The sequence below is a fragment of the Berghia stephanieae genome, chromosome 3 (assembly GCF_034508935.2).
Source record: "Berghia stephanieae isolate SIO BIC M18660-M18661 chromosome 3, UCSD_Bste_1.3, whole genome shotgun sequence".
Lineage (NCBI taxonomy): Eukaryota > Metazoa > Mollusca > Gastropoda > Nudibranchia > Aeolidiidae > Berghia > Berghia stephanieae.
Genome location: NC_088362.1, coordinates 52,100,139 through 52,124,423, shown reverse-complemented (window position 1 = coordinate 52,124,423; position 24,285 = coordinate 52,100,139). Strand labels below are relative to the sequence as shown.

General features: G+C 34.2%; 1 protein-coding gene across 8 annotated transcripts in view; it reads right to left on the bottom strand.

The window, feature by feature from the left end:
* The window catches only part of LOC144967975 (uncharacterized), a 104,707-nt gene that overhangs the window by 3,425 nt on the left and 76,997 nt on the right, over window positions 1–24,285 (bottom strand). For all 8 annotated transcript variants that reach the window (XM_078905803.1, XM_078905802.1, XM_078905810.1 and 5 more), the window contains 14 exons: window positions 24,080–24,196; window positions 23,173–23,256; window positions 13,063–13,905; window positions 12,645–12,869; window positions 11,389–11,533; window positions 10,627–10,702; window positions 9,325–9,501; window positions 8,693–8,780; window positions 7,496–7,579; window positions 6,410–6,613; window positions 5,903–5,996; window positions 3,052–5,505; window positions 2,170–2,374; window positions 1,065–1,124 (listed from right to left, as the gene is read on the bottom strand). In XM_078905803.1, coding sequence (XP_078761929.1) covers window positions 1,065–1,124; window positions 2,170–2,374; window positions 3,052–5,505; window positions 5,903–5,996; window positions 6,410–6,613; window positions 7,496–7,579; window positions 8,693–8,780; window positions 9,325–9,501; window positions 10,627–10,702; window positions 11,389–11,533; window positions 12,645–12,869; window positions 13,063–13,905; window positions 23,173–23,256; window positions 24,080–24,196 — 4,856 coding nt within the window. The remainder of the gene's footprint in view (window positions 1–1,064; window positions 1,125–2,169; window positions 2,375–3,051; window positions 5,506–5,902; window positions 5,997–6,409; window positions 6,614–7,495; window positions 7,580–8,692; window positions 8,781–9,324; window positions 9,502–10,626; window positions 10,703–11,388; window positions 11,534–12,644; window positions 12,870–13,062; window positions 13,906–23,172; window positions 23,257–24,079; window positions 24,197–24,285) is intronic.

The window sequence follows — 24,285 nt, the reverse complement described above, 5'->3', positions numbered from 1 at the left end:
AAAAATTGGAAAAATGAAAGCAATAAACATTCTACCATACAAAAAAGAGATTGATAGGGGTAAGGTGGGATGAAGGATAAATCCAACAAATATAAAATATAAAATAAAACGGTGGAAATTTAAGTGTGAGCAGACCTAGGTGTGAAGAAAACAGTTGAAAAGGTCTGTAAGATGCTTTACAAGACAAGGCAGAAAGAAAAATTCTAGAAAAAAAAAAGGATGCAATAAAAGCAGCCAACCTTGTCTTTCTATTTAAACAAGGCTGATTACTTTCTTCCAGTATCTCTCTATTTTGCCTGACTTGCATTGTACCATACACACTTTCTCAGATTTTTGAGGTGATGAACTTTGACAAATTCAAAATATATAACTAATACATTTATTCCTTCTGATAAAATCATACATTGTGAACTGAAAACAAAATAAGTTGGTGTAATCGTGATGCCTTGACTTTTTTTTCTCAGTATAACTATTTAATCAATAGAGCAATACGGATTTAATGAGTCTTAAATTGTTAAATAGTTCTATGGGTCTAATGAATATTGCAATACTCGAGGTCGTTTAATTCTAGAGTCTAATATAGAAATATTTCAATTATTTTTTATGAATACCTCCTATTTTGGTAAAAAGAATTTTTTGTTTTTATTTTTGCAAACCTAAGTAAATTGTTACAACTCAACATTTGTCAATATTAATCTTTTATAAAAAATGAGATGGTCGATGATCTTTCTTTTTTTTTCAAATGCACCAATGCAAATAGTTAATTTTTCTGTAATAATACAAAGGGCTGTGATATAAAGTTTATGACAATCAACAAATTGTTCTTTCCCTACATTATATATAAACAGCTCGTATTCTCAATGTAGTATTATACAAAATAGGGGAAAATAATATATGCACAGTCTTACTCTATTAACTTATTATTATTAACTAATTTATTCATTATCGGGCTAAAGATGTCCAATAATCAATTAATGTGACAGGTGCGATACATTTGTTATAGGAATATTCATCTGCAACAACGTGGTGTATCACTTATTTATTAATTTGAATACATGACTTACCCCAGCATGTGACTGGCTCTGGCTTGAACTTGGCTCCTCTTGTTTTGGGGGTGAAACCTCCTGTGAAAGGAAATAGTCATATGATATATAAATTATAGATATAAATTACAGGTCACTTTGTTAGTCACAGATTTGCGAATTTAAGAGCTTGATTAAATTAATCAGGAATAAAATTTTCGCCAGGTTTGTTTTTTTAAAAGTCCAATTCACATTGCAGTGACTGAATAGATGGGTTTAACGTGGCAAAATAAAGACCTGAAAAAGTGTATGTGAAACAGTGCCAGACAATAAAAGAAAGAAAAATAGAAGAAGAAAAAAACAAAACAAACCAAAATCAGCCTGCCTCAACTTGGAATTGAATCTCAAATCTCCTGATTACCAGTCAGGCGGGTTACCATTAAACCACAGAGGTTATCCTATAAAACTTCCTTTAGAGCCATGAGGCCCATGAAGCCGGAACTTATCCCTGTTTCTATAGTGTGAAATGGACAATAGCAATGGCTTGCTACTCTTTGGATAGGACACTAGTCTATCGCAAAGTGCTTTTCCGTGAGATCTAACAGACCCAGCTGGGGTTAGAAAAAAATCTCGACTGCACTCAGGATTGATCTCGGTCCCTTTGATTGTGAAGCAAGTGCTCTACCAACTGAGCTATCGGGACCTATAGTCAGGACAATTTTATACTAATATTCTTCACAGAAATCTTTCAAAGGAGACCACATTTGGCTTCCACTGTGAACCCTCGCCTGTATTACAAAACACAAACATTGAACATGAGAGGACGAGAATGAAGACATTGGAGTTTACTGTTTCATACACACTTTTTCAGATCTTTATCTTACAATAGTACCTGCTTCCTCATTTGTCACTTCTAATCTGGCATCATATCATGGTTTACGCCCATAAAAATCAATTGGTTTCAAATAATTAATAGGATCAACAAACTTGTCACAGGTAACAAAAACAAAAAATATTTATGATATTAACCGGTTTTCTTTTAAAATTTTGATATAAAAATTCGAATTTTTTAGAAGAAATTTTAGAATTAAGCCAAATGTGGCCTCTTATAAAAGATCTGGATATACCGATGAATCAAATAACACACCTCAGTAGAAGAGGGATTTGTTTTAGTGTCCTGGTGTTTCGATGGTAACAAGCCATGGAAGGATTGATTCCTTCTGACGCTGGAAGAGCCAGACTTTGGCAGTCTTCCCCCTTCCATGATGATAGGACTGTGTGCTGGGTGTCTGGGATCTGACGATTCCTGGTGAGACGCTGAAGACGTGGCAGGCCGATGATCAGATGGGGTTCTGTCAGGGTAAAACAAATAATAAAGTTAATTGCAAAAATGACATCTTTTAAGATAAATCATTATCATTATCAACAACTTATCATTACCATCATTATCATTAACATATTTATTATTAGCATTTTTATCATTTGGGGTCCCTGAAGCGCTCAATGGTAGAGCACTCACTTCAGATGCAATAGGGCCGTAACCAATCCCGGGTGCAATCAATAATTTTTCTGATCCCCCTGTCCACCCAGCAGTGATTCGGAGCTGGGTCTGTTAGATCTGGTGGAAAGCACTTTGCGATAAACTAGCACCCTATCTAAAGGATAGCAAGTAATTGCTATTCTCCACTTCACATTAGAGAAACCCGGAAAAACTCCAGTTTCATGGCTAATGGCTCTGAAGGACTACCTATTGTTATCATTATTAGTTAATGATGCAGATATGAGAAATAAGTATTACTGTATAATCTCGATCATGGCATTTATTGTTTGCATAAAAAAAATACTGGCAGACTTTAATTTCATCAACAAGTAAAATGTGCAAATATTAGCATCATTTATGCACTCTACTCCCACATTTTACCATTGCAGACTAAATCGCAAACTTAAACAATTCAATAGGTAAGAATTAATTAAGCAAATTGTTAGAGATAGAGCAACAAAGTAGTCATATTTGACAAAATAATCATACCTCTGATGGCGGCGGCGTGAGTGATGCCTATTATCATCAGAATGACTCCCAGATGAACTTTCACTTGGTGCTCTGGGAGGTAGTTGAGATCCAGCATCTGATGTACATGCCTCTCCATCACTCTCACTCAAATTCCTTGACCTTCGACCAGACCTTCTTTCATCATCAGATGGAGGCTTAGATCCTGAGCCATCACTTCCTTCCCCGGCAAGCTTCCTGTTCATTAGAGACTCTTTCGTCTCCTTGACAGATGTTGAGTGATTTCTTGTCATACTTTCCAATGTCTGCAAAAATGCTGAATCAACAGAAGGAGTTTCTCTGTTAGATTTACTGGTGGTTGTTGCGGTTGAGGCTGAATCTTTGCTTGTAGCAGAGTGGTGACCAATGTCTTTGGATGACTCTAAGGAGTGATGTCTCCCACGTGAATGATAGTGTGTGTATTGTGATGCGCTCAGTTGATTTGGAATTACTGTTTGGGATGATGCAGGGGATAGATCTGACTCTCTTTCTTCTCTGATACTTTCTGGTAAAGACTCATTGCTGGGAGATCTTTTTGAGTTATCTGTCCTTGCACTTCCAGGTAAAGATTCATTGCTGTGCGATCCGGTGCGTATACTCATGAGAGAATCACTACTATGAGTGCGCTTAGATCCATCCCCTTTGGAACTAGCTCCAGAGAGAAGAGATTCATTGCTGATTGTTCTTTTGGATGTTTCACTCTTGTAACCAGAGGCAGTATTTATGTCTTGCCTTGACCCACTGTCTTCACTGCTTTTTCCTGACAAAGAATTAAGGGAACTTGATTTCAAAGTCTTCGCTCTTTGTTCAAGCATCTCAGCTACAGTCATTTTACTCCTTTCTTCACCTCCGTGTCTCTCACCAGACATAATAATGGGACTGTTAGGTCCACTGCCAGATGAATGGCGTCGACGACCGTCTAAAACAGGACGCCCATCTTTAGTTGGAGGTAAATTGGCAGCTATATCTTCCTCCTCTGACCTAGGTTGACTTCCTTTGCGATGTTGATCTTCAGGTTTTGAAGAATCTTCTCTCCCTTCTCCATGATGGTATTCAGGTGAACCTTCTTTCTTCCACTCATCAATTTTAGAGTCTAAATCTTTACTTCTTTTACGTCGATGACCTCGTAACTTGCTAGCAAGATCTAAATTAGTGCTATTGGCTTCAACACCCTTCACCTCTTTCGTCTCTTCTCTTTCATGATGTGCAGACTTTCCAATGCCTAGTCTCAAGGCTTCTTGTACTGACAAGATATCCCTCTCTCCATCAGAACCTGATTTTCTACCTCCTTCCATTGAATTCAACTCTGGAGTTGACCTCGACTTCTCTGATCGCAATTGATAATCTCGACTTCGAACTCTTCTATGGGTTCTGATACTCCCTGACCCAGGACTGTGGAGTATTCTATCCCGGTGGGTTCCCTTACTAAATGACCCAAGGGCTGACTCTGCAATTGAACTCATACTCTCCAAGAAAGAGCTGCCTTTGTCCACAGTAAATGTGCTTGACATACTTTGGTTGGTTTCAAAATTGCTGCGGATAGGAGACACTGGATCTCTGCCGGGTTTGGGAGATATTTTTGATTGATGTTGTAGTTCTCCCTCAGACCCACAAGTAGGCGAGACCCCCGGTGAATCTCTTCTATTTACAGGAGATTCTCTTCTTGAAGATCCTGAGGATGGAGACCCCTTCTTACTGCCTGGAGTTGGAGAATCCTTCAATACAGCTGACGATACTCCCTTTGCTGAGTCATCTTGGGCAGGGCTTTGTTCAAAGTTGGATTTGAAACCAGATCTTTCTTTCCCTTCAATAGATGATCTCTCTATTTTACCAGAACTGCCACCAGCTGAAGGAGATTCGGGAAGCTTTCTAGGTCCTTCTCGACTATAGGAACCAGATGATGGAGAGGAAAGCTTGGAGGAATGTGGAGCATGTGGCATGTCTTTTATCTTAGGTGGCCAATTACTTGCTGTGGCCCCTGCAGCAGGGCTAGATTCCTTGGACGTTGTCTCTGTGAAGCCCTCACTTTGTAAATCTCTGCTTCGATTCCTTCTGTGAGTGTGTAATTTTGCTTGTGTTAAAATAGGTGCACCATCTTGAGATTTTATGCTGCTGTTATTGCTGTTATTCCCATCTTGCAATCCTTCAAAAAATGTTTCAGGTTGCTGGATAAGTAAGGTGGAGGATGAATGTCCACTAGATTTAGATGAAATTCGGGATTTGTCAATGGAACGAGGTGATTTCCTCAATTTCCTTATTTTACGTTTTTGTTTTTCAGTATTTTCTGTGGTGTCATCATCTTTCTCACTATTATCAGTGTTAGCAGAATCGCTGGTTTCAGAGAAACGGTGCTTTTCTTGACCTTTGGCTAGTTTTGCCATGATGATATTGGATTCAAAGGATTCCCCAAAACCAGATAAGGCCTTGATGTAAAATCTGAAAAGATAGACAAGAAATACAAATTTTACAATAAGCACATAAATTCTGTGAATATTAGTATTGCTTGAATAATAATTGAACATGGATTAACACAAACATCAGATCTCTACTACATTGTCACAATATTTGATTAATTTTAAATATTAAAGATAAAAATCCACAAAAGTGTTTATAAAACACGAATGCAATTATTTACTGTTTGACTTTGATGCAACTCCCATGATAAAATATTAGGTAAACTTGAAGCTATTCGTTTATTTAAATGGTCTAACTTTTGACTATCTGCTGCTAATTTTGAGAATTTAAAAACTCTTGTAGCACTTTTTGTCCAAACAAAATATAGAAAAAAAATAATCTTGAGAATTTTGTAGAGTAAACAAGATAGACAACATACTTATATGTAGTTGCTGGATTTAGCCCTTTCACTATTGCTGATGTCTTTTGGCAGATGAACGCTTTCAGTTGATCATTGACAAACACACGGTAACCTGTTGGGATATATAAAATAATTAAAATACAATGAAAATGTTTACCGAAATCTTTCAATGTACTACCTGATCTTTTTTTCCTGATATTAACATGCAAGGATTTACTACAACAAAAAGTAAATCCCCTAAAAATTCAATTTAGCCATATAACATAGTACAATTTTTGCTTCATGACATTGAGGTACAAGGCATTGACATACATCTACTATGCTATACAGCCTTGTCCTAATTCACTTTTCAACCCTGCAATGCAGTTGAAACCTGAGTTAAATGTTGCGTTTAAAAACATTACATTATGGTTCTTTGTTTAATAAGGCCCGAATTCAATCAAATTGAAACAAAAATAATATTTAAAAACATGACAAATGAATTGTCAACTTAATACGAAAAAAAAAAGTTGATTCAAAGCTTACCAATTATATGTTTGTTTCCCTTCTCCTCACAATCACCTCCTGTGGAACAGGAAGAAGGTTGCCATGATAATAGCAATGAGTTGTGGTCATGGTGTAGGAGTTGTAACCTCCGAGGGGGTGTAGGGGCACCAGGCTGAGGCACACTGCGGTAATAAACTTCCTCCTCCTCTGAGGGAAATGGCGACAGAGAATGTGGGATGGAGCCTGAAATTGTATAAAGATGTTGTTATAAATATTTTTCGATTCTTTTCTTTCTATTTCTCTTTTTCTTTTCTGTTCTCTTTTCTTTCTTTTTTTAAATTAACAAAAAAAATATATCTGTGATATCTACTGAGAGCCAATATTCAGACAACTATTATGCGATACAACGAGGGATTAAAGCGTCCAAGAGAGATAGAAGAATCAGAACAATTTGAGACATCCACTGCTGGACAAGGAATTTGAGAAAAAAAGGAAGGGAATACTTGTTAGAATTTATTCCAAGGTAATTCAAAACTGCAATGAAACTGAATGGATGTTTCAAAAAATACGGATGACAGGGGAAAGGAATTGCATTTGTTCTACTTCATCTGTAGTGTGGTCAATTTGTAAAGACATAAATTACTTGTTATGGTGAGGAGTATATTATAATCTTGAAAGAAAAATTGCAAAAATAAATTTGAGATCAATCATTTTTGTCGATCTATTGTTTTCTCTTTTTTTTTTCATATAATTAAATTTTGTGTACAATATTCTTGCTATAATACCGAAACGAATGCATAGTGATTCTATCAAATGTAATTTGATCGACAAAATTAACTACAATTTGAAATGAAAAATCTGAGAACCTAAAAGAATTTGAAATGCAATCATTGACATTTTTATAGCCAATAAAATATATAAAATGCATTCTTAGAATGAAAAGAAACAAAAGTCAAATAATTTTAACTTAAATATTTAACATAAAACACAAATATTAGAAATAAACAAAATAGTATACTGGAATTTTCAAAGACTCGATTTGAAAGTGAATAGCTATTTTCTGGAACTCTTCCTTATAAGATTAAGATCTTTAAAATCTTATAGAATTGTCCAAATTTGTCTTACCCCAGCGGCTTGCCTCCCCTATGTCGTTGAGATCATTTGATAGATGATCTGAGTAAGGCATCACTTGGACATTGTGGGAATCATCTACAAATGAGATGAAATGAAAAATATCATATTATGTTGAGATTGAGATGAAATAAAAAACAATGTGAAATTGAATGTAAGCTTTAATTTAATGTACGAAAACAGATCAAATGGGCATTTCGGGTTTCCCCTTTATCAACAAAACAGGATGAATGAAACACTACAGACGAATGAGATAATGTGTTAGTGGCCATTACCACATTATCTCATTCGTCTGTAGTGTTTCATTTTTCCTGTCTTGTTGATATAGGGGAAACCCGAAACATCCATTTTATCTGTTTTCGTATATTAAATTGAAACTTACATTCAATTTGATTGAGATGAAAGAGCGTTATATAGAGCAAAGCACACAACACTCATTCAATATTCTCACAATGCCCGATTCAGTAAATTGTTATTAGATTCCATATATACTTAAACATACGATGTTTAAACTGGTTTTCTATTCATTCCTAATATAAAACTAAAGGACTTTCAATGATATGTTATACATATACGGAATTGGAACAAATTAATACACCACATAATAGACATCGAAGACTCCACATTATTTCAACACGTTTTTCATATACACAAGAACACCAGAAGGATAGAATGACTGGGAGTGACAGGGATTAGGGTGGTGTGATAAATTAAGGTGATTTGTATTAGATTTGCAGTGATGGGCACGGTAAGCCTTTTGCATCTTATGGACTTGAACTTGAATGCAATTATACATGATTGTTATTTAATAATTCATGTTAACAGCTAGTTTTTGTCTCTGTATGCATATGCACGTTTTGGTGCATGTGTGTGTCGTTGTGAGAGTAGGTGTGTGTACACGTATAAATGGGTGTGTGTATAAAAATGTTTATAATGATGATTTACAATTTTGTGCGCCTAGAGCTATTTTGTCAATGGGATTTTTGCACTATACAAATAAAATTTATCATTATTATTATTATTATTATTATTATTATTATTATTATTATTATTATTATTATTATTATTATTATTATATTATTATTATTATTTATTATTATTATTATTATTATTATTTATTATTATTATTATTATTATTATTATTATTATTATTATTATTATTATTATTATTATTTTGCTGTCTAAATTTACCTGTCAAATCAAAACTTGTTCCATCCAGACTGTTAGTCCTAAAAACAGCTGATGACACAGATTCAAGAGCCTCTTGAAGTTGGGTAACCTGATTGAAAAACATACAAAACAAATTGAGATCAGAATAAATACATAATTAAGGAGATGGAGGAAATTTGATGAAAACTTCAACTTTAATAATACAAGTAACAACTCTGTGCAGCTGAAGATAGTTGTGACTGTGTTGTGAGGACAGATGGTAATGCCTAAGCTTTAATCTATTTTTTGGCCATTAATGCTTCTTATATTTTCAGGAAGGGAATTTCATATTCAAATGGTTACTTAGAAAAACGAGTTGAAATGAGTATCAACCCATGACTGCGGGATCTGATACGAGTGTTATTTTCTTTGGTTCAGAATAAGGCTATCAATTGGCTGTAAAATGACATATGGGGAGATGGGGTTTTTTTATAGTCTTGATAAATATTTAAATAGATTTAACTATTCAGGGTGAATTAAAATAAAGATCACAAAAAGGTAGGTTCATTATCATCATCATCATCATCACCACCATCAACAATGCAGCTCTGTTTGCCGACTTATTCAAAGATTAAATCCATCTGTCAAGTATCAATGAATATTCAACAACTCACCTGTGTTTGAAGACCAATACAGGTTTGTTCTAATTCCTGCGTCCTGTTCATCTCACTGTATCCCGTAGAGAGCCCTGACAAGGTTGTAGCAGAAGGACTTAGCGTGCCCTGATAATGGCCCTCAGTGATGTTTTGGTTGTTGTATGGAGTGGCTCTTTGAGATTTGAGGGCTTGAACCTGAAGGAAAAAAATAATTGTTAAATCATAAGCAGCTGATGAAAAACGCTTGAATCTATTCATCTATAACTGTGATCAATATCAATTTCACCAGCGCTATCTTCATCATCACAACTGATCAAATTATTGTCATTATCATTGTCAGTGTCATCAACATCCTCAACCTTACTTAGTCCATGTGTAAAAGAGTACCAACAAGATATCATAATATCATATTATCAGAGATAGTGCAGAACGGTATTACAGGCATAGCCTTCAACCCGAAGAAGAGGTATCCAGGTATCCAGGTATAAAACTGCCATTACCAAAAAAAAAAAAAAAGGGGTGGGGGATGCTTTCTGGTCTTCATAGAGCATGAAATGAAAGTTTGATTCGAAATGATGCACCAAAAGAATTTTGTCTTAATTTGAGGAGTTTCGTGACTCTTGGACTGCTCGAGGTCAAATCAACATCAGAGAAAAGGATGATGATTTGTTAATCATTATGATAAAATAATCTTAGATCTTCAGTTTGACTGCTCTAGCAAACACCCTGGAAAACGGGACCAATTCAAACAAACATCCTGGAAAATCGGACCAATTTAAACATACACCCTGGAAAATGGGGCCAATTCAAAAATACACCCTGGAAAATGGGACCAATTCAAACATACACCCTGGAAAATGGGACCTATTCAAACATACACCCTGGAAAATGGGACCAATTCAAACAAAAAGAAGTAGGTCCAACAGTCATAAATCTGTTTGGTTCAATTCTTAGCTTTAGGTTCACACTGGTGGGTCACGTGTATCTAACTGTCTCCCTCACAAATCAGACAATGTCAAGGACAAGAAACTAAGCGAATGAGAAAAATCTAGATGTGTCTAAATGAGTCAATAAAATATAATATAAAATATTTCCTTTTCTTATCTTTGTCTACCTGAAGGAGGCTAAAGGCCAAAACATCGTTTATTTTGTGTTGTATCTTTTATACAAGTCATTTTTACTCCCTTTATTTTACTGTACATTTTAAGTGGATGAGAACAAGAGATAAAACGATGATAGAATAAAAATTCCATTCTTTGTAAACCTTAAAATTCCACTTTGTGCGATAAAGCCATGATTCAAATGTCAAATACAAGATACCTCTTGATATAAAATTTTAATTGCTTCCATTTGCAGAATGCGTAGTCGCTTTTCCTCCTCATACAACTTCTGGTTTCTGTAAAAATAAAAATGAGTAAGTTGCAAGAATTAAATATATCACATGTCATGATCTAAATATAATTCAAAAATATTAAATGGACTAGACTTTGCACTATCTCTTGACCATAATAGAAACAAAAATACAACTACAACAACTACTGCTACTGCTACTACTACAACTACAATACAACAACTACTACTGCTACTCTAATACCAATTTCAATAATAACAACAACAACAACAACAATAATATAATAATAATAATAATAATAATAATAATAATAATAATAATAATAATAATAATAATAATAATAATAATAATAATAATAATAAAAATAATAATAATAATAATAATAATAATAATAATAATAATAATAATAATAATAATAATAATAATAATAATAATAATAATAATAATAATAATAATAATAATAATAATAATAATAAATGGCATCTCTATGTTGTATCTGCACCAATGTGCTCACACACTTTGAGATGTTGCATTTTTTAACACGACAAAAAAAAAAAAAAAAAAAACTGCAGTAGTTTTGAACATTTGAACTGGAAATGAAATCCCTCAACAGATTTGTCAAAACAATAATATTACTTCTAAAAACTGTTCGTGTCATCTAGATCTCATTCTTCCATCTTTATTGTGAGAAAGACAACTTGCATTGACTTGAACATCACCATTTCACTCACCTTTCCAAGTCTTTCCTCAACAACATGATGTGGTCCTCTGCTCGCCTTGCTCGGATCTCTTTGCGTATGGAGACAACTTTGGTGTTGTGTTCTCTGGCCCAGTAGCCACGCCAAAAAGCTTGGATAGCTGTGGCTGCCTTGTTGTCTGAAGGTTGAAATGGTGTAATAGATAAAGAATTGGTAATTCAACAACCTGAATTTGAGTTTGCATAGTGACACAAAGGGGTATCCCAATATCTCAGTTGGTGGAGTACTCGTTTCGCATGCAAAGGACCAGGTCAATCCTGGGTGAAGTCGATATTATTTTCTGACCTCTTTGTCCAATGATTGGGTAGCTGAATCTATTAGAACTGGTGGAAAATAATTTGCGAAAATACTAGCATCCTGTCAAAAGGGTAGTAAGCAATATCTAAAGTTCATTTAAGGCTATAGAAACCTAGGTAAACTTACGACTCCAGAGGACCACTTTTGCTTTTCCTAAAAATACTTGGACACTATTTTGTGCGGCTATGTGGTCTTGTGGTATAACACTCGCTTTCGGATTGGAAGGTCATGGGTTTAAGCCTTGGGCTCGGCACATAGTTGAGTCTTTGGAAAAGTCTCTTTACTCACATTCCATCACTGTACTCAGGTGTAAAATGAGTACCTGACCGTTAACAACGGAATGTCCCGTCCTACATGTTAATTGTTGCTGTTGACCAGGGACCCCTTTTAAAGCGCTTTGAGCACATTTAGTGGATATTGAGCTATATAAAGCTCAATTTTTTAAAAATAATTTTTATTTTGGATTATATTCACCAGTGGAGAATAATACTTCTATTTAAAACACCAGGTTTTTGGAATTTATTCTCATCATTAAAATCATAAACCAATATCTATTGATGCAATGTTGTTCCATTTGGTCACATATATTTCTGAATAAAATAAAAATATTTTCAACAATTTCTAATCAGAATTTTAAGGAGAAAAATCCAAATTTAACCAGAGAAAAATATTTATATATATCAATTAAAAAATAAATAAGATGACTCACGTTTCTTTTTTCTTCAAAGGACAATGGATAATTGCAGACTGACGAAATGGAGGACATAGAAACAATTGTATCAGCGGGGAAAAAAACGTGAGTGACCTTATCTATTTTTATAGGCTCTAACCCACATTATCGAGCACTCTCGTACCTACTCACAGACACTCATAAATATATTTATATATGTATAAGTGTTATGTATGATTACATTAAGACTGATAATCCTTACCAAGCCCAGCTTGATCTAAGACAGCATCACTTGATGGCCTAGACAAGAAACCCGAATCCCTAACATTTGCATAGGAGCCTGGGTCTTTCTTTGATTCCATCCTCTCCATGTTCAGTCTACTCTTCATCTGTTTGCTGTCGGCATTTATGACTCGAGCACTCCTGTTGTGTGACATGGGTGAAGAATCATCTCCATCGTCTGTGGCTCTAATGTTACACAAGTCTCCTTAAATTAGGAAGAAAAATATGATAGATGTGACCAAATTAGGAACCGTGATCTAATCCAATTGAGTAAATGAAATTGTGCATCACAATCTCTAATCAATAATAATAAATTTTAATAATAATAATAATAATAATAATAATAATAATAATAATAATAATAATAATAATAATAATAATAATAATAAAAACTTTACCTTGTTTAAAATGTGAAGCTGATCTTGGGCCACGAGTTCTCATCAAAGCCGATGCTGCCATACTAGATGCTGTAGTTATTGCTGCTGCTGCTGCAGCTGATGTTGCTGCTGGCAATGTATTGCTGATGTTAGATGAAGACGTTCTCATTGATGCCGAGTGAGTTGCTGATCTGAGTTTAATTGCTGCCTTGGCTTTGTCTGTGATAGCGGAGGTTATTGCGCTTCTCTCTGCCTTTTTGTTTCCAGCGACAGATTTAATGAGATTCAATTTATCACCAGGAGGGGTTGACTGTTTCAAAGTCGGTGAATTTTCTCCTTCTCCTTGCATCAGATTTTCGACTTTTGCTAAATGAGGGTGTTCAATATTGTTAATTTCTGATTGCTGTTGTTGCTGTTGCTGCTGTTTGATTTTTGACACTGGTTCTGATTCACTGGCAGTTTGTTCACTACTAGAGTCGTAGTCCTGGCTGCAAGCTGTTGGGGGTTGGTGACTTTCACTCGGTTGGCTTAACACAGGCTCCGAATTTGACGACACAGGTGGTGGTGGGGCAATATCAAAATGTGGTTTGATTACAGGTTTATGAGTCAAGTTTTGATTGAACGGTTTTATAGGCCTCTGCTCTAGTGTATTGTATTTATTACTATTGCTACGGTTTTCTGATGCTGTGGCTGGTCGTTCTGTAGGAGATGGTGGCAGTTTTCCGGGTGGTGGTGATTTTCCATGGGAATGAGATCTTGCTGGAGCTGTAAAAGGACGGCGTAGGACTATTGGACTGGCAGGAATGTTGAATGGGAGGTAGACAGAATCCGATTCAAGTAGACTGTCACTGGATTTAGCATCATCTGTGGAACAAAAATCAATTTTTTAAATAGACAGGCTTAGTTATCTGCATCATATGTACTCAAATATTATTTTCGTTATTATTATTGTTATTATTATTATTATTATTATTATTATTATTATTATATTATTAATTATTATTATTATTATATTATTATTATTATTATTATTATTATTATTATATTATATTATATTATATTATTATTAATTTATTATTATTATTATTATTAATTATTATTATTATTTATTATATATTATTATTAATTTTTTATATATTATTATATATTATTATTATTATATATATTATTATTATTATTATTTATTATTATTATATTATTATTATTATTATTATTAATTATTATTATATTATTATTAATTATTATTATTATTATTATTATTATTATTTATATTTATTATTATTATTATTTTATATATTATATTATTATTTATTTATTATTATTATTATATTTATTATTATATTATTATTTATTATATTATTATTATTATTATTATATATATTATTTATATAATTATTATATTATTATTATTATTATTATTATATTATTATTATTATTATTTTATATTATTATTATTATTATTATATATATTATTATTATTATTATTATTATTATTATTATTAATTATTATTATTATTATTATTATATTATTATTATTATTATTATTATTATATTTATTATTATTATTATTATTAATATTATTTATATATTATTATATTATTATTATATTATTCATTATATTATTATCATTATATATCATATTATTATTATTATTATTATTATATTATTATTATATATTATTAATTATTATATTATATTATTATATTTATTATTATTATTATATTATTATTATTATTATTATTATTATTATTATTATTATTATTTCATCATATATATCATCATCATTATTATTATTATCATTATTATATCATTATTATATTATGTATTATTATTGATTATAATGCGTTTAGTGCCCATCAGACCACACCAGTGTTTAATATTATTATTACACGATGAGCTGCCATAACTCCAGATGGAAAAGTTTCTTTTAGAAAACAAAACACCCGTTTTATCGACACCTTCGTCGCGTTTTGACCTCCACCGGAAGTATATCTGTGTTATGGTTTGGAAATTTTTCTTCACTACTGCTAATGTAAACATTCACAAGAACAACAGGATCGGCGGCCTAATGAATGGATGTAAAGACAACGATACAATCACATAACACAAATATAAATAGAGCAGTCTCATTTCAATGTATATAAAACAATGGTAAGCGATGCGCTTTGCATTTGCATTATATTGTAATTTGCATCTTGCCAGTGTCGCTGCATTCGCCCTGCTACTTCACTACTACACCAGCCAGGCCCTAGTCAGTCCTAGGCCCGTGCAAACCAATTTGATTGATTAATTTCATTCAAACTCTGAACACATTAATTTGGCCCAACCAGGTGGATACCATTTGATTTGATTTTGTGCGATAAACGGCTCCAAACAGAGTCATTTGGCAAAATTAGGAAAAAGAGAGTGGTCCTTCCTTGGGCCTTGGGAACGCAGTGGCAGTGGAGTAATTTTACAATTTACACTGTTGACTTTTGCTCAGCAACCAGGTTGTCACATATTTTTTTTTACTTCTGGACAGGGGAAGAGAGCAAGAGGGGCCAGTACGTTTTCAATTTTTAGGGGTGGGGGGGGGGGGGGGGACCGTACCAATCTCCAATCAACCTGATTTACTGATTGCCAGATTGTGCGGTGAAATAATTTGTCTATGTTAGTTATGATCTCAGATCTTGGGACCATCCAACCTAGATGCTCAGTCAGTACCATTTGAAATACTAGGCCATAAGAAAATATATTTTTATTTTTATATTTCAAACTCCAAGCTTTCTCCCTCTATAACTCTATATATATGAATATGAACGGGTTTTATTGGGAGGACGTCCGTACTTTCACAGCACTTTTATTATATTACTTGATCTTTTAGCCATTGTGGACTTTTAAATCGTTGCAATGCCCAATAAATATTACTATTAAGATAAGTTTCATTTTTATAAGTGGTGTGATTTTTCTAATTTCAAAAACAATTTGCTGAGTTGGTTGTCGTTTTACGACTCCTCCAGCCGATGTCATCATTACTTACTGTGTTTCCCATTAAAGTTTCGATATTGCAAGTGATGACAAACATTATGTTTCATCAGGTTATAGTATCTTTGGATAGTGTTGAGGGGGGAGGTTCTTCGTCGTCATCCCGTCCCCCATCCCATGATATTAAAAAAATCCCCTTTTTAGGCATGCTGTAAAACTATGGAAGTCCATCTGTTTTATTAATGCAACAATATAGGTACTTCAATTATGATCACAATTTAAATAATAAAGTTACCCTTCTGTATTCTATCATATCCAGTTTGTGGAAGTGTAGTGTATGAAATATAGTGAATGTAAACAAAGAAAAAATACCAAATGCATTAGGTAACTTTGGTGAAATACCGAAACTATTAGTATTAGAACAGCTTGGATAGGAACAACACAAAGTGTTTGAAAAGATTATGACTGACACTTGAAAAATGGCTATAAAACCTTCAATTAGATATAGATAACTGAGCGGTTAGGTTATAATCTTAGAAAAAAAGTGAAAATTATAATCCAAAATACTTTTAATCTGAAATAATTATTCGGCCCCAAGCATTTCAGGTTAGCGATTCTGAAGTGTATTACTGAGTAAGTAATAGAATATCTAATTAATGTACATCTTCCAAGCTATTCGTACTACATATCACCCTTCAATGTGTACCCTTCCATAAGCATTCATAGTCTAAAGATTATGGATTTAAAATGCGATTTAATGTACATTTACATTTATGTAGTATTCCTCCATAGACACATTTCAGTTTCATTTTGAAAGAAATGTTTCCTTTAGTGTTTTTTGTTTTGTTTTTTATTTGTTTGTATTGTTTTGTTTGGGTTTTTTTTTTTGGGGGGGGGGGGGGGTTGTGTTTTTTTTTTTTTTTTTGGGGGGGGGGGGGGGGGGGGGGGGGGGGGGTAAAATCCTGATGTTTTGTTAGTTATATTTAATGAAGAATTATGATTTCTTGCCAACCTTTAGGTTGGTTATTGATCCATCACTAAGTAATTTCCACCAATCAAATGCAGACCTAGACACATTATTACTAAAAGTTTAAAATTCTTCAACTAGCTAGTCCAAATGTAACGAAAATATAAGGAGAGTAAATATGGCTCTTAGTGTGAAACAATACACAAATATACAAACATACAATTTGTGAATTGTTTCACTTTTAGAGCCATAGTTACTGCTTATATTTTCGTTACACCTTATTACTGCTGGGCAGACAGAGGGCCAAAATGAAGAAAAAATAAAAATGAAAGTGTATTCAAACCAGGTTAATCTCTATGTCAGTAATGGGTCAAGTGCTCTTCCAATTTAACTTCCAAAGCTTCTTTTGGTCAGTAAGTGCTAAACAGTAGTATCATTGTCAGCAGCACCATTATCAACATTACTAGAGCAGCCCATTTATTACAATTGAAATGTAGCTTTATAGAGTTGACTCTGGCTAATGATTTATGGAGTGAGTAAGTGTTAATTAAGGTGAGACTAAATCACAGACTTATGATGTTATCATTTTATTAACTTGTTTCATTTTACATTCAGGATTTTGAAGCTGATGAATTATTGATGGACCCGTCATATCTAACTGGGGAAACTGAAACCAAGACTAAGACCAAGCCTAAAACTAACAAATCAGAAAAGCACAAACGACGATCATTGTCTTTGGGGGAGAAACTTTCAATTATTGAAGAAATTGAAGGAGGAAAAAACAAAAACAGGCTTGCTGATGAAAAGCAACTTCCAAGGAGCACTGTATTCTCTATATGGGATGCGAGGCACAAAATAAAATCAGCCAATGCTGTTCATGGACGACATGATGGCTGTAAACGACTGCGTCCTTCAGGTTATGATGAAGTTGATCAGGCATTATATCGCTGGTGGCTTCATGCTAAGGATAAAGGTATGACTATCTCCACTAACATTCTTCTGGAAAAAGCCAGGATATTTGCAAAGTCTCTAGGAGTTCAGTTTAAAAATTCTGGTTCTTGGATGGACAGATTTAAAATTAGGCATGGACTAAAACTTAAAGGTGTAGGAAGTGAGGACCCTCTAGTCAAGCGGGATGAATTTGTTAAAGAACTTCCTTCTCTTACCATGGGTAAAAATTACAGAGATATTTACTGTGTGAATGGAATTGGACTTTTGTATCATGTTCTTCCTGATGTGAATCAAATAATTGGGGATATGGATAACATAGGAAGTAATAAGCGTATAACAGTTGTTTTGGGTACAAATATGGATGGATCTGATCTCCTTCCACCTCTGGTCATTGGAAATTCTCAGGATCTTCATAATTTTGAAAGTACTGAATCCTTGTCTGTCTCTTACTCTTATAATAGTTCATCTTTAATGACAGCACTTATTTGGAAAAACTGGATAAAAGCATTTGACAGGAGAATGAAGTCATTGCGGCGACAAGTCATATTATTCTGTGATGGAAGTCCATCTCATTTTGCCATAGGTGATCTGAAAGCTGTCAAAGTAAAGTTTGTTCCTCTAAGTAGTACAGCTTTCATGCCTACCAAACAAGGAATTTTGCATCGGTTTAAGACATGGTATAGAAAACTTGTTCTAAGAGACATGGTCGATTCAATGAATGATGGAGTAAATTTTCAAATGGACATTGTTAGCAGTCTACATTTCATCCGTAAAGCATGGGAGCATGTTTCAAAAGACTGTGTTTTAAATTCATTCAAAGTTGCTGGATGGACTTGGGATGAAAACTATGCAGACAATATCAATTTCTCTGAACCACTTCCAAGCATTTCAAATGAGTGTTACAAGCTGAACATTTCTGAATCAATACTCAGTGAAGTAGACAATGTGGAAGAGTCTATGAAAACTCAGGAGGAGCTCACTGACCAGCTTATTGTTGATTCAGTTGCGGCCCAGAATGGTCTAAATTCAGAAACCATTGAAGAAAGTGATAGTGAGGATGAATCTGAAGTGATGGTTGGGTGTGGAGAAAATGTTTCTAATGGTTTAAAAATTGAACCAGGCTTGTCTGGAAATTCAAAGCCAGATCTCTATGAGGCAAAAAATGCTGTGAAAACATTGCAGGCCTTTCTTGATTCTTGTGAGAGCATTCCTAAACCTAAACTAGTAACAAAAAGTAAACTTGGTAGGCCTAAACGGAGGGCCGAAAAGAAAGTGGTAAAGAAGGGAAAGATGATGAGTCTCAATCCAGAAAAAGGTATTTTTGAAATGACAATGACAAAATTAGTTAAAATGGAAGATGGAGAGGATGATTTAAATTTAGATCTGCATATGGAATGTTAGGATATAATTTTAATTACACCAAAGAGAGTCATATTATCATTATTTATCTGTATATATGGGGTGTTAATGCAGCATTACTCCTGCATATCAAATAGGCAGCTTACTTAATACTTGAAATTACATAGCATATTGAACTGTTTGATTTTTAAAAGGATTTCGAGACCATGCTTGTTTCTCAGATTTTATCAGTCTCAAAGACTAAGATTTGTTGAAGAACTTTCCAGTCTAAAGTCTTAAAGTCTGAAAATACCCACAATTGCCTCATGATGTAAATTCAAAGTTGCTACAGCAGTAAAACATTGCCAATGACATAAAATCTCGTGTTATAATTCCTCAATATATATATATTTTTAATAGTTAAAGTATTTAATTATTAAAATAAAAATGGCAAGTTTATTAATTATGAATGATATTTTACTAGATCCTGGTGATGCATTTCTTTTTTTCGTTTTTTTTTTTTTTTCCGGGTATGCATGGCTTTTTTACAAAATGAAATTTATTATAATCTTGACAATGTTTTCATATCTGCAAATACATGGGCTAAAGTAATGTGAAAAATTAGTCATGAAAGAAATCCTCAAAAATTAAATTGTCTCTAAGTTGGTGAGCTTGCTTTCCTATCAGTCACTCTTTTTGGGGTAGAAAAGAAAATTCCAATAAAATGCGAATTCCTCACATTCGAGTTGTACTACAATGAGGGAAAGATAATTAAGATAATATCTACTAAACATGCTCAAAGCGCTTTGCAAAGGATCCCTGACTAACAGCAACATGTAACATAAACAACGAGACATGACGCCTGTTTGGCAATAATACAATTTTTTTCCGACCGAGACAACGCTGTAACGGTCAGGTACTCATTTTACACCTGAGTACAATGAGAGAATGTGAGTAAAGAGTCTTTTCCAAGGACTCAACTATGCACCGAGCGAGACTCAAACCCAGGACCTTCCGATCCGAAAGAGAGTGTCATACCACATTTCAATTTATTCTTATCATTATCAGCAAATTTAACTTGTCTATAGCATTTATACATCTTACACACACAGATGAGAGCATTTTTATCATGCAATATCCACTAAACGTGCTCAAATCAGTTTACAAGGGGTCCATAGCCAATGCAACACTTTAATTAATTATATATGTGGAATGAGAGGGGATGGTACCTTTTTTTTTAAGGAGACAATGCTGTTAATAGCCAGGTACTCATTTTACACCTGAGTACAGTGAGAATATGTGAGTAAAGAGCCTTTTCTAAGGACTCAAATAAGCAGTGTTTAGATCAGGACTCGAACCCTGGACCTTCTGATCTAAAGGCGAGTGTCATACCGCAAGACCACTGAGCCGCGCAATATGTCCGTAGAATGTAATAAGCTCCAATCAGAATGCTTGTGCTGCAATAAATGCCCCAAAATATGATGGTTTCACTATTCCTGCACAAGGTGGAAGTTGAATAGATACGATAACAATCTAGTCAATCTGGATGGGGTTCTCGACTTCTCATAGTGGGCAGCGAGGTCTCTTATTGTGTCTTCTATACCCCAATATCTACTATAAAATATTTTACTATCTTATTTCCTTCCTTTTTAACTGGCGCTGAAATGACCTAAATATGTTGCAAGCGCTGCAAAACCCTTAAAAACAAAAAAACAAACAATCTAGTCATAAAGGTAAACAAATGCAGGTTTCATTTAGCAAGGACCATCTCTTAATTTTTGTTTTAATTTTAAGGATTACGGTTAAACCACTGAATTGAAACGAATTATAATCAGTTTTTTTTTCTGTCATACTGTCATTTGATAGATAAGTTACAAATGGGTGAGTTGTTTGACAATCCAACCAAGCTTTATACTCCGGTGCTTAGAACTAGGGGATTATTTGTGATGAAGGCTTACCACTTTTTGGTTTTAAACAGTCAGGGCACAACATTAAGAAAACAACAAGGATCATAGTAGGAAAAAAAGAGAGAGAGAGAGAGAGAGAGAGAGAGAGAGAGAGAGAGAGAGAGAGGAGAGAGAGAGAGAGAGAGGAGAGAGAGAGAGAGAGAGAGAGGAGAGAGAGAGAGGAAGAGAGAGAGAGGAGAGAGGAGAGAGAGAGGAGAGAGAGAGAGAGAGAGGAGAGAGAGAGAGAGAGAGAGAGAGAGAGAGAAGAGAGAGAGAGAGAGAGGGGAGAGAGGAGAGGAGAGGGGAGAGAGAGAGGAGAGAGAGAGAGAGAGAGAGAGAGAGAGAGAGAGAGAGAGGAGAGAGAGAGAGAGAGAGAGAGAGAGAGAGAGAGAGAGGAGAGAGAGAGAGAGAGAGAGAGAGAGAGAGAGAGAGAGAGAGAGAGAGAGAGAGAGAGAGAGGAGAGAGAGAGAGAGAGAGAGGAGAAGAGAGGAGAGAGAGAGAGAGAGAGAGGAGAGAGAGAGAGAGGGGAGAGAGAGAGTATGATAATATATATATATATATATATATATATATATATATATATATATATATATATTATATATATATATATATATATATATGCTTATGAACAAATCCAAATTCCTAAAAGTATGCCTTACGACCTATTTTTTAAAGAATTGAGGTTGTGTTCAGATACATTTTATTGTGATTGATTTATCTTTTTTCTTTCAATTATTGTACACAATCAAAATTCTTTCACTGTCAATTACAAGATCTTGGAGTTTTTGGATTTGTTTTTTTTTTTAGTTTTTTTTTTAATGTATTAAAAATTTATTAAAAATGCTTAATGATATTGTTTAACGTTGTGTTTTTGGTACCATTCTTTTATAAGTACATAACTTTCTTAAATGAAAATAAATGGTCGTTGAAAAGGACAAGCCGACTCTCCTGTTATGACAAAGTTACTGGATTCTATTTTTTTTTCTTTTTTTTTAAAAAAATAATTAGTCATCTTTTCTTTAAAGATCTCACACTTTTTAACTTACAAGCTTAAACATAACATACCGACATTGTGATTAGCGATATATGGCTTGGCCTGTTTTTTTCAAAATATGAGAGAAAGTGAAAATCTGAGTTTTTAGAAATTATGGGAGTGTCTATTTGTCCTTAAAACCGTCCAAATTTAAGCATTTATATGTATTTCCACGTTTCACCATGCTCAAAGCTCCAAACAAAATTTATTTATTCCCTCAGCAAAATTCCATTTTATACAGTACAAGATGCCTCTTGGGCACCCATTTTGTGCTAGCATCCCAACTACTAACAATATTTGTCAGTATTGCCAGGCACAGTTTCACAACTGAGTCGAGTGAAATAATGAGTGTAAAGTCTTTTATCCAGAAAAACAGCATCAGGACTGTAGTTTTGTATTCCTTGTCATTCGTATATTTCCGCCCAGGTTCAACATTGCAGTGGAATCCGCATAAATAAAGTCAACACTCTTAACTCACTCAACCCTAACACTGACCATATCCGTAGTATACCCAGGTTACTTTTACCCTATGCCTATTTATTGCATTTTTCTGAGACAAATTATAGGCGTAGTATCAAAGCTAATGTTTTTAGTTTTTGCATGTTTATGATAGTTGAATAAAACTATCTATGTACATGCTCATTTATAACACATTTTTCCAATTTTGAAAGTAGCAAAAATCTCTAGGATTGAGAAAGTTAAAAGACAACTTCTGTAAACTCAACACCTTGTCAGTCCCAAATTTTCTGTTCTTTATTTTGCGTGTTCATTGATAGTGGATAAAGTCAACCTTGTTTAAAAAATAAAATCAATCAATCTTTCTGGTCCAGCGGTGTTGACTTTATCCAGGATTCCACTGCACTTGATTTTGTTTCTGCTACTGCTACACTACCAACCAATGATACAACCATTTAACTGAAATCTGAACATACCGTTGGAAAGGTCTTGAAGTGACAGGTTGTCATCTGCATGGGATTGTTGTCGTCTTGAGTCATTGGCATACCACTGTGAAGCAGCTGAAGAAGAAAAAATAGTTTAAAATTAAACTCAATGCTATACAATCTTGTATATATTCAATATTCACAGTCATATACAGTGCAACATATATTCCTCGTCCAGGCTCAAACAAACTATTTTAATATATTATGATGAGGAATCAATGGAAATGAGGAATATTACGTGAATTTGGTTTGTACATGGGAATAAGGAAACGTTAACTTCAGATGGAATGCGTGAAAACTCCTTGAATTTCAAAATGGAATTGCTGTAGGAACCATATAATCAAGACTTATCCTAATCGAGTTTATTTTATCTGGAATCTACTGTATTTTAATTGTGAAATGTCCACTAAATGTGCTTAAGGTATTTTACAGTATGCCTCAGGTCAAACAGTAGTAACACTGAATATGCAGGAAGTGACAGGATGCCTTATGATACAATCATTTCTTTTTTGACAGAGCAAATGCTGTTATCATCAAGATACTCACTTTACATCTGAGTGTAGGGGGGGGGGGGGGGGGGTGAGGGACTGGGACTACAGACTCCCTTTCTCTTATAACTCCACTTTGTAGCACCACCCTACAGTGGGACTTGAACCTATGATTTTTCAGGTCACAGGTTGAGTGTCATATCATACCACTCGATCACAATGAGCTGCACACATGGCTGAAGTCGATATTTGCGTTGTCCTCATGATGCACTGTATTGGAGTTACATCGGTGATCCTTTTGACTTTCTTAATCTTATAGTGCAACTATTTTCATAGTTTTGACAAACTGCAAATTGCCTATCTCTACCCAATCAAACAAAATATATCCTGGTTAATTATAAAAGTCCTACCTGCCCATGCCTGCCTTGATCTGAGGGTATCCGTGTGAGGTTGTGTAGAGTATTCCAGGCTGGCATCCACAGACTGACTGAAAGAAGCTGACGGCTCCCTCTCTAGAGTGTTAGGTTCTGATTGAAGAGAATAATTATTGAGCTATTTTTAAAAATTATTTCTCAGGTTACTCAGCTGGATATTGTGTATACGTATAGGTATACAT